General features: G+C 38.2%; 1 protein-coding gene across 1 annotated transcript in view; it reads left to right on the top strand.

Annotated features, from left to right (window-relative positions):
• The window catches only part of RFTN1 (raftlin, lipid raft linker 1), a 97,308-nt gene that overhangs the window by 43,156 nt on the left and 35,114 nt on the right, over positions 1-19,038 (top strand). The window contains exon 4 of the mRNA XM_059818858.1: positions 9,172-9,280. Coding sequence (XP_059674841.1) covers positions 9,172-9,280 — 109 coding nt within the window. The remainder of the gene's footprint in view (positions 1-9,171; positions 9,281-19,038) is intronic.

Here is a 19,038-nt window from a genome sequence, read left to right as displayed (position 1 = left end):
TATATAGTGGTACCCTGGAAGGCGCAAATGTGTGACATTGTTTCTCTCCTGGTGGAAGGCAGAGGGGAAGCTCCATGCATTTGGGAGGTTCTGGCTAACCAAGATAAGGAGCATTGCACGTAAGTGACATTTGTTCCCCCAAGGAACAGAGATTGTTGGTCCTTCATGTCTGTAATAACCTTTCTCTCTTTGCCCTTTTATTTCCATACTTGCTAGTTTATAATATCATCATCTCCGTTTAGGTGTCTTGTGCGTGTTACTGTTTCGGACAGCTTGTGGCTGCTGCAGATAACCTGTTCCCTGCAAAGAAATCACAAAGTCAGCCCCTGGTCAAAATTGTAACAAAACCACAGCACAAAGCTGCTTTAATTTATTCCCAGCTCCCTGTAGTGTGACACACCTGTCTGGTGTCTGAAAGTTTCAAAATTCCATGTCAATTAAAACATTTTAAATTTCCCTTTCCAAATACTGTGCACAAGAAAGCAAGCTCCATTTTCTTCCACTAGGAAAGACACATGCTCCAGGCTCATAAACTGTCTGCTTACAATAGCATTTACATGTTTGCAGATGCTCCATTTCACCACAGTAGAGTGAAGCAGGGGATATAAATTGAATTCCAGAGAGGTCTTTTTCTCTGTGGTTCCATCTGTGTTTTAGGACATACCCTTCTACAGGTTTTGCCTCCGATCAATAAAGCAATCAGCAGGGAAACATTGCCATGCAGAAGTAGACTAAGTAGTATAATTTAAGAATTATTTTTTTAGAGTAGACTTCTATGTTTACCTCAAACAACTTTGCAGCTGTTTTCCCTTTCTGTAAAATAATGAGGTGTCAGGTGTGCCAGTGTTATACTTGATGAGATGATTCTGATTCTATTTCTATAATTTCCCTATATCTATTAATCCTGGTGAAATGCAAACTTTCATCACTTGGCCAAAAATAATTCTATTTATCTGCAAAGGAATTTGACAGGCTGAGTTCAAAAGTTTAATAGTAAACAAGGATTTTTACAGTTTCTTTTATTTTCTTAGTGTGCAATATTAATTCCAAGTGACCTCTGTGTCAGTTAAAGTCTGGATTTACAGAAAATGTAGAAAATGGATTTATAGAAAGTCTGGATTTACGGAAAATGTAATGCAGCATGATGTAAATGCAGAAGATTGAAATTACTTAAAAATGCAACGTGAAATGACTTCAGCAAGTTGTGTTGTTTCTTTGATGCTATGTTTGCATTTCCAGTTGTCAGTGTCCACTTGGTATCTACTTAATTATGCTGACTGAAGGTTTCAGGCAGCTAAGTCAGGGGAAACCCTGATTTTTCACACCTGAAAGACCAACTCTTTCACTCTGTCTTTTTCCAGTCATACTAAACTCCTCTTTCAATAGTAGGGAACACCTCTTCCCATGAAAGGAAGGAAAACTGTATTCTACCAAGGAACTGATGAAGTATGAAAAGACATAATTACGTTGGGAAGAAGCAGCAGCCTGTGGAAGTGTTATGTTTTGTGAAGTCTTGATTTGGTCCTGTGGCATTTGGATTTGCACATTTGCCTTCGAAAAGTAAAGGCAAAATGTTTCTAAAAACATCCAGACAATTCATCAATTTCTGATTCTTAGCTGTTTGAGACACCTTCTAGCCCCAAAAAGCTTTTTTCCTCTTCAAGCTTTTTTGATAGGCACTTGATACAGGGAGTTCTTGCTCTGGCTTTGTGTAGAATTTGGTAGATAGAGCTTCAGCCATGACTAGTGCCTCTGCCTGGCAAGCCTGGCTTTGAGTTTCTGTGGATATTTGTTCATTTTCCATGTGAAAATTTTTCATGACCTTCAGTGTCACATCACTGTATAAAACATGTACAGTGGTCTTGAGCTTTCTTGGAGCATGCGCTCTGCCACATCAGCTACATCCACTGCTTCAATGTCATTTGCAAACTTGACAAGAGTACACCTTGTCCCCTCTTCCGTGTCATCGATGAAGATGTTAAACATGACAGGTATTAGGTTGCAGACCCCTGGGTGGGGACTCCACTTGTCACTGGCTTCCAGACAGGCATCACCATTAACCATGGAACTGGTTTTTACTCATCTGGTCTTCCAGACTGTAGTACCCTAACTTGCATACAAGAATAGCGTGGGAGCCAGTGCCAAACCTCTTGCTAAAATTGCCATTGATGACAGCCACTGCCCTCCCTCCGTTTTAACATCAAAGGCAATCGCGTTGGTCAAGTATGATTTACCCTTGCTGCATCCACGATAACTGTTCCCAGCGCCCTTCCTCTTCATGGGCACTGAAATGTGCTAGAGAAGATCTCTGCAGAAATACAGGAATTCCAGTTGTAGGCATTTTAAAACAATACATTCTGACAAAAAATATCAATGATCTCCTCCATTGCTCCTGTGCTTGCTTGAGTTGGTGAAAGTGGATACTTTGCATTGGTACAATGTATTTTTAATTTAAATGTAAATGCATGTGTGTATATATATGGTTTTCATGTAGAATTTGGGCTTCAAGATGGCAGATATCTGACTTTGCCTTCATGAGCACTAGGATCAAACATGTTTTGTGTACAAAAGCAGTGTGTGCTGTTGCTCTCAGCAGGCTGGTTTCAGCTTGCTGAAAAAATAATATTTATTCCATACCCAAGAGTCAACAGATATCTTCCTTTACTCAAGGGACAATGGCTTGAGTTTCTAAAGCTTGTTATTTGTTTCAAGTTCAAAGAAATACATATTTCCTCACAACAACTTTTAACATTGACCCAAAATAAATATTCTTTCATCAGTGTTCTCAAAATTATAAACACTGCACATTAAAGATGCCTATGTAGCCATACATGCCTGAACTTTTCTCAAGAAAGTCTATATGCTGTCATTAAAAAAAGTTTAGAAATTTTATTAACAAATAATATATATTCCAGTGATAAAGTTTCCTATATAAGAAAATTCCTAGTAAAGAAAATGCTTAGGTAATAAAAGTTAAAACAGTGTCATGTGGCTTAGAGTTGAGGTTGTTATGATACAATATACCTGCTTTTATTTTTATAAAAAATGGTATGTTTGTTGGGTGGGCATCATAAAACCTATGGGATTTTAATTGCTGCCTTCTTGTTTTTCAGATACTCTAGTTTTGCTAGATTTTTAACCTGGAATTATACAGATACCAACTGCTCACATTAATCCCCTTGATGTGGTTTTATTTTTTTGTAATGTAGATCAGTTTGTTATAAATGTACAGTTATATTTTGAACTGTAGAGCTATTCCTGTGTAGTGGAAAATCTCAAAACTGCACTTATATTCCTAGCATCATCTTAATCAAATAGTATTTTAGAGTGTCTGCACAGCTTAGAAGTGTGCTTCCGGCTTTCCAAATTCATGGGCATGGAGAACTTCAGGAACATTAGGACCAAATGTTGGCTCCCTCATTTCCTTCTTGTATCTGAAAAGGATTGGAAATCCGGTTTGTAACAGACACCAAGTTGTCAGCTTTAATAGTTACTGTGTAAGTTACTGGTACTCTACAGCTGGTTATGGTTTATCTACCATGAAATGGCGCTTAACTGCAAACAGCTGTACAGGAAATGACAGCCTACTGAAACAACCATCGTAAAATATTTTTGGCCAGTGAACTTCCAATTATAAGTGAAAATCTTATTTATTTTATGTATTTTCTTCCTCTTTAGTGGCACTAGAGGTCCTATTTAGGATTCAGGACGCCACTCTTTTTAAGACTATGGTCCTCAGCCTTTTACATATCAGTAACGCTTGAGGGTACCCTCTACCTCCGGCCCCAATGCCTGCAAATGCCATCCCTTTGCACAGCACCAGGTAGACTGAAACTGCCTCTCAGCTCCTTTCCACCCCCGGGTTAAGGTTGTCCATGGTGGTCACCTACAGTGACAGAAAAATCCTTCTTCAGGAAAATCGATAAAGATGAACAAACAATGAGATATATAACAAAGGAAAAAAAAACAAATGAAAGCCCAGGGTATATAAGATACAGTGAAATTTTCTGTCAGTCTCCACAATTAACTAGTGGTTATCCTCTCCTGGGGTCATGGGCAGGTGACTGCCCTTCCCCACTGCAGGCGAAGCGATGCTGTTGTTCACACTGTCCCTTCTGATCCCTCTCAGGTATCACAAAATGTGTTATAGTGAGTACAGGGCATTGTAATGAGTCAGGGTGTACCAGCTTCTCTGGTTCATCGTAGCTTCCAAGGGTACAGCCTTACCGTATCCAGGTCTGCTTCTTTTAGGGCTGGGCCATTTTTAATTAACCCAGGGATTTTTTATTAGAGGAACAAAGGTAATAAAAAAACCTCGAATGTTTGCAGACAACGAAGGGAGGAAGATTCAGTTTTCCAACCTAGGAAGAGAAGAGGAAGAAATTACTGACTGTATGTCCAGAAGAAAAGGACGATCTTTCAAACTGTTGGGGCATACTGATCTTACTGTTGACTAAACTGATCTCAGCATTTCTCTTTCACTTACTGTTGAGAAATATTTTATGATGGGAAAGTGGAAATTAACTTTACATAAAACCTGCTTTAATTTTAAAATATTTCATACATTGGACTCCCAGGAATTTCCTGTGCTATAAACCTGATAAGCCAGAGTATGGATTATTGCATTATTTCACAAGTGATTGACATCAGTCCTTCTTCAGAAGAGAACAGGGGAGTGCAAGTGCAGGGACAAGACTGAAGTCAGGACACCTGAGCTCTGCTTTTGACTTTTCTTTTGACTTCTGTGATCTTGATGGATGTGCGTATTTTGGGGGTCCTAATTCATAGTCTCTAATGAAAGTAGTCCTAAAAGTAGTCCCATTAAATGAATAAAACAAAAAATGTAATAATTTCTGTTCACTATAGAATTTACGCGTACCTATATTAAACTACTTCTCTATGGCTATACTAATAGTATTCAAAGTGTTTAATGACAGACTTTTATGATATTTATGAAATAACTTTGCGATTCATTTATGAAGTGCATTGTTTATTGTATAGAGGCTGGAAATAATTTCTTGCCCACCTGGATTTACTCAGAAAATTATTTTTGCGGTCTGTGAAATCCACAGCTATTTATTATTTTCATGTGAAAAGCTGTGGCATTTGTTCTGTTTGTTTGTTTTTGACAGAATAATAGGCTCTTAAATGTTTCCTAAAAAGGTGAAAACTACCAGTATAGACAAAGACTTGCCTTTAACATATATGGACATACTTTACTTGAAAGCATGGAAAAATACTTTTTGGTAATATTGAGTACTTCTGTTGTAAGATTTTAACTAAAGATTTTATGACCTTTAGTAGGATCTATTACGTGTGTTCTGTAAAATAATGTTCCTAACAGAGTGCAAAGATATTTGGTGCAATTTCTTTCATGAGCCCTAGTGCAGAGGTAGCTCTGAGACTCTTAGAGGAAGAACTCACTGTCTCCTGTTCATGTAAATGTTTACAAGCAACAAGTGTATTTCAAAGTAAGTGCTTGTTAAAGGAGGAAAAATAAACATGTCATTTCAAGCAGTTGCAGTACGAATCACTATATTTTTATGGATATAATCTGTATCTCAGATAACTCATACTCCTTTCAAAGAAGCTGGAAGTAGGTCCTCCAAAAACTGCACAAAATCAGAGTCCAGAGAGCAGTTGAGGGCGAGGAGAGGAATTAGGAGAGAGTGGTTCAAGGGTGAACTTCCCTCTTCCTTACACCTGTGTATAAACCTCACGAATATAGGTTGAAAAGAGTTTGTTTTTATGGATAGCCAGTGGGTTTAAACATGAAAATGCAGTATTTCTCATTCTTTTGGACCTAGCAAGGTTCTGTGTTTGTCACAGCAAATCTTTACAGCAGTGCCGTGGTTTGCGTGGAGACCCAAACACTATGTAAAGAACAGGCTTTGGTGAAAGAGTGGGCGCAGGAAAGATTGTGCCTCTGGGTTTGTCCCATTTTTTCCTGTTCCTGGGCCTCATGTTAAATCATAGAATAGTTTGGGTTGGAAGGGACCTTTTAAAGGTCATCTAGTCCAACCCCCCTGCAATGAGCAGGGGCATCTTCAATTAGATGAGGTTGCTCAGAGCCCCGTCCAACCTGACCTTGAATGTTTCCAGGGATGAGGCATCTACTGCCTTTCTGGGCAACCTGTTCCAGAGTTTCACCACCCTCACTGTAAAAAATTTCTTCCTTGTATCTAGTCTGAATCTACCCTCTTTTAGTTTAAAACCATTACCCCTTTGTCCCATTGCTACAGGCCTTGCTAAAAAGTTTGTCCCCATCTTTCCTACAAGCCCCCTTTAAGTATTGAAAAGCCACAATAAGGTTTCCCTAGAGCCTTCTCTTCTCCAGGCTGAACAACCCCAACTCTCTCAGCTGTTCTTCATAGGAGAGGTGTTCCATCCCTCTGATCGTTTTTGTGGCCCTCCTCTGGACCTCCTCCAACAGGTCCATGTCTTTCCTGTGCTGAGGACTCCAGAGCTGCACGCACTACTACAGGTGGGGTCTCACTAGAGCAGAGGGGCAAAATCACTTCCCTTGACCTGCTGGCCATGCTTCTTCTGATACATCCCAGGATATGGTTGGCTTTCCGTGCTGCAAGCGCCGATTGCCAGCTCATGTCCAGCTTTTCATTAACCAGTACCCCCAAGTCCTTCTCTGCAGGGCTGCTCTCAATCCCTTCATCCCTCAGCCTGTATTGGTACTGGAGATTGCCCTGACCCAGGTGCAGGACCTTGCACTTGGCCTTGTTGAACCTCATGAGATTCACATGGGCCCACTTCTCAAGCTTGTCCAGGTTCCTGTGCATGGCATCCTGTCCTTCAGGTGTGTCAGCTGCACCGCTCAGCTTGGTGATGTCTGCATGTAGCTAAGCATGGATAGTGGGGCATGTATTTAATTTTTTGGATTTGGTGTCTTAACTTTGAATTTGAGCTGTATTTTTTCAAAGTCTCCAGGCTGGGATTATGGCTTCCTCAGCCAGGCTGGAAGGTGGCTGTGGTGAGCATAGTGGGTTGCCTCGGCGAGGGAAGTGTTTGGTCCTCATGTTTGTAGAGGCTTGATGTTGTCCCCCAAAAAATGGGATTGGTTGTCTAAAAAGGGTTTGGTTCCTTTCTGCCTGTTCTTAGTAACCCACTTCTGGTTTGTTATTATACAACAACTGAAGCACTGGAGAGTTGTGTTTGCTCTGTTTGATGTTGTATGGACTTAACATTGCAATACCAAGTGGCAGTTTTGATGGTTTATTGATTGCTAGAGCATTAGAGAGCCCTAACTCATACTTACTTCTTTCTGAAACGTGGCTAGATAACATCAGGGTTGCATTTCCAGTTAGTCATATTGAGATTTTAGAAAAAAATGTAGGTATAACAGAAAGTACTCTAGCAGAGAGACTATCTTAAGTTTATTTTTATGTTCTTGAATTCATTGAGTTCATCTGTGGCGGAAAAATCTGCACAGAATAGATTATCTTATCTAGGACTTTATCTAGAAGAGCAAAAATAGTTGTCTGCAGTCCCTCACAAAATGATTTATTTTTCCTTGACAAACTTGTTCTTTGCTGCTTAAACTAATTTCTGTATGCCTGTTACAGAAGAGTAGTGGAGGAACACTTTTAGTCACCCAATAATGATTTCTGTAAATCTTCTAAAGATGTTTGGAGAGTTTCCATGGATACCAATGTTTTGTTAAAATTTTTGTTCAAAGTCAAGAACAGAATGAGACAACAAGTTATGAGAAGAACCTAGAAAGGAAGGGAAAAACAAGCAGGGGAAGGGCTTCAGTGTTCCCAAGCCATAGTCTGGTACCACCTGTCCCACGTGTTAGTGAGACAGGAGAAATGAAGTGAGAGTATAGCCTGTGTGAAAGTGGGAGGATCAACTACAAAACATAATGTCATGTGATGCTTCAGAAAACTTCTGCAGTATTGCCTAGGAAACACACTGCCAGTTTGCAGTCAGCAGCCTACGTATCTCATAGCTTCAAGTAACTGTTTGCATCTCGGGAAAGCCCCTGGGACCATCTGTAGCTGAAGCATGTTTTACGTGTCACACAATCTCAGTCCCCAGAACAGGGCTTTTACACAGACTTGCTTTTGCAAGCATGCCAAGTCTGCAAAGCCCTTTTTTTGTTGTTTCGCTGCTTCCTCAGCATTCTTGGTTCAAACTTCTGCACCTTTCTTCCTGTCCTGTAGGTGCCTAGTGCATCAAGCAACAGCTGGCCAGGGTTAGTTCTTTACTTCAAACTAGATCTTTTGATTCTCCATATGGGATGTTAAGAGAACCACTTTGTTACTAATCTCAAGAATTACAGGCTAGCTTTTATTTTTGTAAGTTCCTCCATGTGTTCTCCTAAAGAACTGATAAAACAGATGACTCTCTATTTCCTCTATTGATCAGGTGTATCAGTTTCCTTTCATGGGAGTCCGGAGGAGATGAAAACTGCCTTCAGTAGCACTGCTTTGCAGTGCATGCCTACAGACTGTTTCTCAAGATCATTCAGGATAACTTCCAAACTTTCCCTTGGCATATTTTGACCGATATCGTGTTTCCACAGTACTGATTTGTTCAGCAATGTATATGGCAGATGCCATACGCTTTCAATTATTTTAGGAGTTAGTGTCTTCTGAAAGAGAAGGGATTTCACATGTAGCTTTACATTTCTCAACAACAAAGCATAAGGTAAGACAGAAGGATAGATGACTTCAATTAGCCCCTGATTTTTAAATGTTGACTTAAAATGGTGGCAGATAAGAGAAGGGATTCCTTTAATTACTGTTCATGAAACACACCCTACATCAGGCTACCCTGTGGGGTCCAGAGCATCTGTCAGACCATTGCATTGGAACCTGCTTTCTGCATATTCTGAGTTACATCACCTGTCCATCTCCTTGGCGTTGGCTATAGAAGCCAGGCTGACAAAGTGTTTCTTGGACAGATAAAGAAATTTGGAAGTCCCCGAGACATTCCACCATCCACAGTCACTGGTGTGATTTCCTTCCCTAGCAAGTAGGTGAGATGCTGTAGCTGCCACTTGTCAGAACTGTATTGAGCTCCATGGAGTGAATGTGCTGGAACCGAAGTTTAGTCTGAAGGATAGCTCTCCATAGGAAATATCTATAAAGGGGATGTCTGGGTATCCAGTTTTAAGAACAGAAACTGATTCTTTTTTTCTGTCTGTCTCTTTAGGTCTCCAAAAGGTGATGTCCATAGTGAAGGATATGTCTTGGAGGTAGAGTGCTGCTCCTCTTTAAACCAACTTTCAGACAAAAAGGAGATACCTGATTTTATTAAGAAAGTGAGTAAAAAAAAAAAAGGCAAAAAACAAAACACAGTATGCTTTTATTTGCACTATAATTACTGCTTCTAGTTCTGTCAGTCTGACAATAGGAATATGTGTACATTTTGTGCAATTGAAACTCTGCACTAGAATTTGGTGTTTTGTCATTTTAAGTATCTGAAGGACAATTATACTTGTTGAGAGAAATGAGTTTGATCGTATTACTATGAGGAAATGATTTATAGTATCAGAGAAGAGTGACCTCTCACAGATGATATCAACTAAGTTACCAGTGTAGAAGACAGTCCTATAATGGTGTAAACGTTTTAGGTTGAAACAATATATGTAATTTCCATTTTAGTGTCAAAATATTCTGTTGGATAGTACTGTAGCTAAAAGGCCTATTAACTCCTGGAATCCCTCAGATTATTTAAGTTTTGTTTCAGTATCACATGATGTTAGCAGTTAGAGATAGTGCTGGTGACCTAAATACCTTTGTCATCCAGAATAGCATTGCTTTCAATAAACTTTTATATGTATTGGGGAATTTGAAAAGAACCCTGCAATTCTTTTTTTGTTGTCATCTTTTTAAAATTATTTTTGATGCTGTAATATTCTGCCAGAGTAGAAATTAGCGGGTTATGTCCATTTTAGTGAAGACAGATTCATTGTGCATGTTTCAAATTTTGCAGCATCTGTTGTGTCCTATGCATGTTATAAAAAGTAGCATTTAATACTATATTCACTTAGCCACATCATGTAAGAATAGTGTGAGTAGGCATACTCCCCTAGTTTTAATCCATCTTACAGTGACAATAGTTAGGAAAATTTTGTAGAACAAATTCCAGCACAGGCTATATGAGCTTGACAGGGACTCAGCTTGACAGACTGCACTGATGTTCAATCTTTCTTTTTTACTATGAATTTAAAAAAATGGATTAAAAATAATGCAGCTATCGTTATCTGATCATCATCATCATACTTAAAGGTACATAGATTTTGGTTTCAGAACAAGCTGAAGTTCTGTGAAGACTTACTAATATTCAAAAGTTTGAGTCTGAATTTCATTTCAGGGTTTATTGTGTTATTGCACTTTTATTCTGACACTATCTTAGATTATTTTAGTATATTCACACTTAGGCAAAAATGGTGTAGTTCTTGTGTATCAGTTTCAACATGTTTGATTTTGTTCTTGAGTTCTTTGACTTGGAGTAGAAATATAGGCTTACCTGTCACAACTGGTAGCAAAATTTTATATCATTGCAACAGGAAATTTCTTTGCATTTGTAACTTCAGAAGGAGTATGGCTAACATGAAAACAAAATGACAATCCAGGAGTCAGCTTATTTCCATAAATATCCAATTCTGAGACTCTGTAGAATGTTTTTCTAGTCATGGAAATGTTTCTGTTGTAGAAGCCATTTGATTATGGGGTTATGAAGATGCCTTTTTGAAATATAATAATTTAAATTTTAATAGCTAAAACGTATATTTACTGTTTCTCTGTAGGCTGAGTATGTTGCTCATCCTCAGATGTTATTTGATGTAGAGGAATTTGAAGTTCTTTGAAGCTGTTGCTGTCAAGTGTGTGCTGTGTCACTGTCTATATCTGATTAAACATATTGTGAAAGTCTCAACACTTTTGTGTAGATCTAACTCAGGAAACAGGACTTGTTTGGGAGTAGGAATTAATTGTCATATTAACTAATTTGTCTGAGCAAAAAAATGTCCATTGCTTTTAAGGGCATATAAACCAGATGTTTACGAAAAAAAAGAAAAATAAAGGACGTTCTTCAAAGAAAGTAGTAACAAAAAGCTGTTAGAGAGGGCAATTGCTTGCTTTCAAAAAAGAACAACCCTATAATTCTTCTCAAACTGTGGAATACAATTGAAGTTAATAGAGTGTTGTAATTGAATAGGCAAATCCTTGATCACAGAGATTTTCATAACAGAGGCTTTTAGCACAGGTTTACTATCTTACTGCACTGCAAATTACTACATTTAAAAAAAAAGATATCAAATAGAGAAGCCGTATTTTCAAAACAAAATAACAAGTCAAAATTTTCTCCAACTGTGAATTTCCTAGAAAAAATTCCTCTACCCTGAGAAAATTAATTTTATTAATTTTATTATGCACTGCTGAGCAAGTATTGTTTACGTGGAGTTTGAACAAGGATGCAATTTTAATAACTTCTCAATTGACTTTTTGCTGCATTGAAAATGTATGTCATATTGAATATTAACTGCTTGCTCCTGGCAAACACAAAACAATTTTGCAATGGCATACAGAATAGGTAATATCTTTTTTCCTTCTTCTGTAACTCTATAAGAATGTTTAAGAGTAATGAAGTAGAAACAAGGAAGTTATTTCACCTGGAGAATGCTTCTCGCTCACTGAAACTAAGTGCCTTAGTATAATGTTGGCTATAAAACATTTAAGAAATGCCCATGAAAACTCTCCAGTCAAACCTGTGTTCTGTTGCTGAGATCCTTCTGCACTTTGGGACTCTGTCCCAATTCTCTACTCTCTTCTGTACATTTTTGCCACCACTGTGGTTTCTGACTTTGGTAAGAGCCACAGAAGACAGGAGACAGTTAAGTATTGGGGACATAAGGTTGCATGGGATACACTCTTCCTGTACCTTAAAATCATGTTGACATCACCATGTTCTGTTTGTTCTTTCATATCAGTGTGGATCTAGTGCAGCTCAATAGGTCCTAAAGAGCTCAGACAGTCCCATGGTGCTTTAGTCGTTTAATTCCTGGGCAATGAAAGAAGTAACTTAACTGTTGTATATGTACTTTACTGCTATATTGCTATTAGCGCTCCTGTCTTTAGCTCTCAGGCAAAACAGATTAAAGATTTGCTCATCTGCTTTTTAATGAGCAAAGCTAACTTCTGATCACTGTGGCTCAGATCATTCTGAAGTTGTTGCAAGTCAGAGATGTTACTTCTAAGATACTGTATTTTGTAATACTTTGACTTGTGTCTCATGTAAAATAGGGTAGCCTTTAATTACTTCCTTAGTTGCTCTTTATTTCTGTGTATCCTGTTACCATTTTTTTTATCTGAGAGTGTTCTCCTGAATCTGCTGAGACAAGTAAGGGAAGGAGAAGCTAAGCTGACATCCCAAGAAAAGAGTTATTTTGGATACACAGTCATATATGAATGCCAAATGCGTTTCTCATGACCTTTGTTTTCCACATCAATCTGAGTTACATGCTCTAGAAGAACTGTAACAGGCAGAAGGTTTTACTCCTATGTTCACATCTTGGCAGTGTTGGTGAAAGGTTAGGAAATGGAGGGTAGTTTCTGTACCATTTCTTCCCAGTTCTGACTTTTTAAAATTTAGGAAGCTCATCTTTGTATCCTTGGTTGCCTGCTTAATAATGCTCTGTCAGAAGGAAATTCTTGTATGTTAACTTTTTTTCAGTTTGACCCTATTGCAGAGTTCATATTTCTTGTCCCTGTGTGCTCATTATCCTTCCCTAGGGAAGTATGATAACCACAGAAAAGCATGGTTTAAAATGCTGCAGCTTAACTGAAATCCAGATGAAGGCATCTTCCTTTTGTGTTTTTTTTACTAGACAAGGACCTCTCCCTGCTGGTCTGTCCTTACTTGACTCAGAAATGAGGCTAATTTCTTCCAACAAACCTAAGGCCGTAGAGATGAATAATTGGTTTTGTGTTTTCAGAAGTGGACCAATTCAGCTTGCAGCACGACTGCCATCTTGAAACACCTATGTAATGCTTATCTTGTGATGAAATCTGCCGTATGAGACAGCGTCAAATCTGCTTATTGCTGTTCCCTCTGTTCATAGTCTTGGTGAAGCTCAATGAGCATACAAATGCCATCACCAACACTAGGTCAAAAGCTGCCAGTAACATGTCACTCCCTTAAGTGGTCCTCTGAACAACTTCTGTAGTGCGAAGTACCCTAGAAATAATCTTGACTCCTGCAGATGTAGTGACTTTGCCTGTAAGTTTGTTGACATTTATTTTCTAGTAATAGCATTGCTGGGCCAAGGAAGTGATGGTACCTCTCAGAATTAAGCAAGTGGGACCCCAGGGAGGAATATGCCAACAAAACACATTGCAAGGGCACTGCCACCCATGTACTTGTTCTAGAGTTGGCATCTGAAACAGTGACCACCAGTCCTCCCTGGTACAAAGACAAGCGGCGTAGGGAATTGGACTATTTTGAAAGAAAATCCATACAATACTAACACTTGTATGAAGAACTTGCATCCTACATTGCTGAAAGGATCTACCATATTTGACCCTTCTTGCCAGTTTTATGGAATGTATGGTATCAACTGGTATTTACTGGAATTTTTCTAAATGTCTTTAAAAAAGAAAATGTTATCAGGAATAGAACTGGCATGAGGAATTAGTATGTTTCAAGTGTTAGCTTATGCACTGGAAATTCATACACATTACTACCAACAAGTTTAAACTGTAGTTGAACTTACTCAGCGTAGTCCTGAAAGGTGAGACATTTCTTGGAGGGGTTTGATCCTCCTGCCCGTTATCTGCCCTCACTCCTTTGGAGGGAGCAGCAGGCTGAGTGGTTGGGTAAGGAACTGCTATACACCCCAAACAACCACAGATCCGTCTCACTGCCTGTTTCTCTGTATCAGTGTTTTTATCAAACTACTGTGATACTTATTTTCCTGCTGTCTTGTTTTTTCCCTCCATTCATCTGTAGCTGTTTTGGTGTTACTAAGATAACTGCTATCTTAGTTCATGCACATCATTTTCTGGAGAGTCATCTGTGTTATGGCTGTAATTGGTGAAGAATTTTTGTATTAGTATTGCTGTTAAAAGACAGGTTAATTCTCCAGCTTCTTTTAAGTTGCTAGATAGAAGCAACGTTGGAGTATTTAGGAGGACTTCTGTCTCTCCTATAAAATAAAAAATGAATGCCTATATGAATTCTTAAGAGCTTTTCCATAGATGTTCCCAGTCAAGGGAGTGATTCAGCGCAGATTTGGCTCTTCACTTATTTCCTACATATTTACTCACATCAGAATGAGCTTTTGTCTTATATGATCAAAACAAGGGACTTCACATATCCGTATAGTGTGTGAAAGCAATATTAAATGATTATGAACTCTCAACTTCTGAGTTTTAAAACTCTTTTCAGCATCTAACTATAAACTAACATGTACTTTTATATATATAATTATTTGTGTTTGTAACAGTATGACAAGCAAATGAGAAGTCTGCAATTTCCTAGAAAAAATAAATGTGAAAATTACTAGTTTTGTAATTTTTTTAACTTTTATTTGTAATCACTAAGAAAAATACTGGTTTTTATATAACTGTTCCAGTATTTCTCACATTCTTGTCTCTTTTTTTTGTCATGGCTTCATCTTCATCTCTTAATCTTTGCATTGACACTTCTTTTTTAGAAGGAAAAAAGAGATGCAGCTTATGTGTTCTGAAAAGCACGAGACTGTTGGTGGATTTCTTGACTGTTGCTGTAGTCTTACAAGGATCTCTTCTGTGAAGTCTCTGATTGCTCTGTTGGTGCCAGGGTTTCTTAGACGGTTATTGTAATCCTAAGCATTATTCTTTACTTCAGATACATTTTAGCTGGTCTGTTCAGAAATTTCCTGCAGGGCATACAGTAAGAGCAGGTGGCAGTAAAAGACAGAAGAGGGGAAAAATTGAGTCTTTAATATTGCTCAGAGGATCATTCTTCAAATGAATAAGCAGTTCAAATTTACTTCTGTGGCTAGAAAATGACCCCTCTAGAGTACTGTTTATTACCTAAGATTACTTATCTAGATGTGACCTCAACCTCTTCTAAAATAACTTCCATCCTTAAAAGAAACCCAAAAAATCCCACCCCAAAACCTTCACTCTCCAGGGTATTTGCAAAAGAACAATACAACATTTATTCCTTTAGCACATTGTAATGAAAACCATTGCTGAGCACTTAGCTGACTGCTTTGTTTTCTGCATGTTTTCAGTGCAAACAGAGCCCTTATTTTATTTTTAAGTCTTTGGATCTCAGAAGTAGATATGGTCGTGAAGCAGAAGTTGAAACTCAACATCAATGGTTCAGCTGTTTGTGATCTGCTGTGATAATATTTATTAAAGTGCATTTTGTTAACATTTTGCAAGTGTATATATAACAAGAGATGGTAAAAAATAGCATATACTGTATTTTAAACAGCCTGGTGTGAAGGGAAACATCTGTTCCTGGTTAAGCTTCTTTCAACTTGTGTTCTTTCGACTAAGCCCTGTAAGAGTGGTGTTGATATATATCTTCCATGAACATTGCAAAACTATTTTCAGGACTCTCCCAGGAGCCTGGTTGTGCTTTTATAATCCTTCCCCCCCACCAGCTTTCAGAGTCATCCTCTTGACCAAGATAAAAATAGATGTTATAAAGTATGTAGTTGATTTTTTTTAATGATCCCACGTCTGTCTGGTGGGAAAAATAACTTTTTTTAAAAATAACAATACGTATGATAATATTTTATACTGTGTTAAAATAAAATACGGGTAAATTGTTCAAATTGTAATTCTGGCTACAAGTAACAGATGGCTTGATGAAACAACGTGATTTTAAAGAAATACTCTTTGGTTTATATAAAGACAAAAGAAAGTGTTCCCTGCAAATGAAATGTAAAGTCTGTAAGTTTGAGACTGAATTCTTAATTTTTAAAATATTCCTGTTGTCCTGAACCTTGTGGTTTTTTGTTTTCATTGCTTAGGACAGAGATGGACTAAACCAGTGTCCCAGTTTTCAATCACATTAGTGCTAGTTAATCACAAATAAGTGACTGTTTTCTCATGTTCTACAAAGAAAACTGAATTGTGTTCATCCAGCTAAAATGGTTGTTAGATACAACACTCAACCATCCATCTCTATAAATCTTTTTTTTCCCCTTGCTTATGTTCACCTATTAGTGTAGGAGTTTCTCTCAAAAGATTCATGCAGAAGACATGGTCTGCATTTTGAAAATGCCTGTTCTCTAGAGCAAGCCCTTGGGACAGAGTTTCTACCAACTTTTTTTTTGACAGTGTGTATCAGATATTTGGGTTGAGTGAGCATAGCTGGCTGCTCTGTAGCAGTTTATCTCAGGTCTAAAACAATTTTTAGGGAATAAATCTTAAATGATGTGCATAAATTCAGGATTTCTTTTCAGAGTTTAGGGTAAGGATGGGAGGACGCAGGTATGTTACATGGTTTTTGGGCAGGTACCGCAGTCATTGAACCTTTGTAGCCTGTGTCCAACAATGTTCGTCCTTTGCCAGCCTTGTGAAGGAACAGATGCTAAAATAAGATTATAATATGAGACGAATCATCTCACCCAAGACCACAGAGGATGAGACAGTGTGGTTTCAAGAGCTGTCATCTAGTGAGATACACTGAAAGGAACAAGTGTACTTGAACGACGCTGCACTACATGTTTAGTACAGTTATATTGTTCTCAGGAATGAATGTACAGCTAAGGCAAGCTGAAGAGGAATTTCAAGTTGTTACTTTTATCCTTGCCTTGGCTCCAGTAGCAGGAGACATACAGCTTGCTGTAACTTAATATCTCTTGGCAGCACAGTCTTAAGAGCCTATCTTCTGTTTTATTCAGCATAGCAGTAAGTTGCAGTAGCTACTTGCCTCACTACATTTCTCCCTTTTCTGTTTGTAGCTTTCAGTTCCCTTTGCAGAGGCTACAACCAAAGAGCATGTTGTAAAACTGCAAAGCTTGCTTTCTTTTCCCTGTTCAGTGCCTTGTTCTGGTCTACCATAAATGCAGCGAGAGCTTAAAGTGTCAAGTCAATGGTTCTGTTGAATGGGCTGTGTACTGCAAAGATGGAAAGGCAGCGTACATCTGTTTCTTCAAGAAACCAATTAGCTTTGGGGTTTGTTTTTGGACTCTATTATCTTCTCTTGGATCTGTCAACTTCATTCTAATAGTCTTATCTAAAGTTCCTGAACGGTAAAATTCTGGTCAACGTTTTCATTGGAAGTATCGATATAAACACTGTCAACAATACTTCTTAAAGGACGACTCTGTGGTGTGGGATCATGGTAACGTTTTTCAAGGCATCCCTCCAGTGTTTTATCCCTGATGGCCTATTTTGATGCAATTGACAGTGAAAATACGTGGTAATTGGAAAGCCTGAATGCAGACTGGGATTTGATTTTCTAAAAGCCACATTTCTATTTACTTGTATTTATATGAACATGAACTATCTATCTCGAATTCAGAACTGGTGAGTGTAAAATGGAAAAGGTTAAAAATGCATGGGAAGTACAGGCTTAAATGACAGAGCATCCTAGTCAGAAAGGTTGCATGGTTTGGAAATCTGCAAGTAGTGAAACAGAGTCTCAGAGTAACAGGACAGAGAAATGATTAGCAGTTGCTGCTTTGCTGTTTGATTAGTAGAATTATCTTTTTTTGTAATGTAGTATTAGAGATGCAAAAATGCCAAAGTTGCAAAAGTTTTGAGTCATTTAGAAAGAACTAAACTCCTCCTTCAGAACACTAGCTAAGCTTAGTTGGTTTTAAAGTAAGCAGTAGACTCTTGATGACTGTTGCTGTCTTCTCAAGAAGGAGCATGTGAGACCTACAGAAAATAGCAGAGGCAGACTAAAAGCCTGTCTTAATTTTAAACATCTGTTTTCAGAAATGATCAAACTAAGAGGATGTTCAGTATTTGTGATGAAACATGTACTACTAAATATTAATGAAGGAGGACACAGCTGGAAGACTGAAGTCTTGAACATCATTTTCCAGTTCCAACTCCTGGCATGCAGTACATAGTGTTCCCCTTAAACCACAAGATCATGTTCTTTGCATGAACATCCTGGGTGCTATGTCTGTGGTCAAAGGAGATTTGCTTGAATCCTAAAAAGAAAATAGAAAAATAAGTGATCTTGTTTCTGGTACACATTATGAGATCTAATGCCTCTAACATTGTTGTTTTAAAAACAACAACCAAATAAACAGGCAGACAAGAATTTATTTTATTGGCTAAGACAGCTTATGCTTGGCTTAAAAAAAGTTTTAGATAGCTCTGAGCAAAATTAACCCAGCTATTATTTCAAAGGCCATATGTTTTCCCATCAGTAGGACTAAGTAGCAGTCTTTCCCTTCGTTTGCTGCAGAGCTAACTAAATGCAGCTGACCATCAGAAAATCAGTTCATTGCACATAGAGAATGTTGTCCTTTTTCCAAGCACATTTTTGCTGTGTGTGCTCTTCGTAAATTGTTTCTGTTGCTTGTTTTTATATTAGCAGCAGTCCCTTTTACTGGGTTGCTACGGCGTTCTTTCGGTACCTTGTTATATCATGAACCACATAGCAAACCTAATAATGAAATGTTCAGTCCTAATGCCTAGGTTTTGAAGGTGTTTTTTTCCAGATCATCAGGAAGTGTAAGCCTTGAGACCATTTAGGACTGCTATAAATTGGAGTGCCCTGATGAAATTAGTAAAACTGCTTTTCCTCTGGATGCATCCCAAAAATGTCCTGCTCCTGGCATACAAGAGTTAAGAGAAATTCCTAACACTTGTCTTATTAAATCATTTGTTTTGAAAATCCTTATCCAAGAGACAGATCCTCGTTATGAAATTGCTGTGCATTATTACCCATGTTTATTGATGTGGGTGGAATACTATCCTGAGGTTGCAGGAAGTGTTTGATTTGCTGTGTGCCATCCCATGGAAGAAATGTACAGAATCTCCCTGTAAGCAGCTACCAAAGCTGACAAAAGTATATGAATCTGTTCAGCATGGGATCTATATCCTTGAGCTT

The sequence above is a fragment of the Gavia stellata genome, chromosome 6 (genome assembly GCF_030936135.1).
Source record: "Gavia stellata isolate bGavSte3 chromosome 6, bGavSte3.hap2, whole genome shotgun sequence".
NCBI classification, from domain to species: Eukaryota; Metazoa; Chordata; class Aves; order Gaviiformes; family Gaviidae; genus Gavia; species Gavia stellata.
Note: the sequence above shows the minus strand (reverse complement) of the source record. Positions and strands in the feature narration are given on the sequence as shown.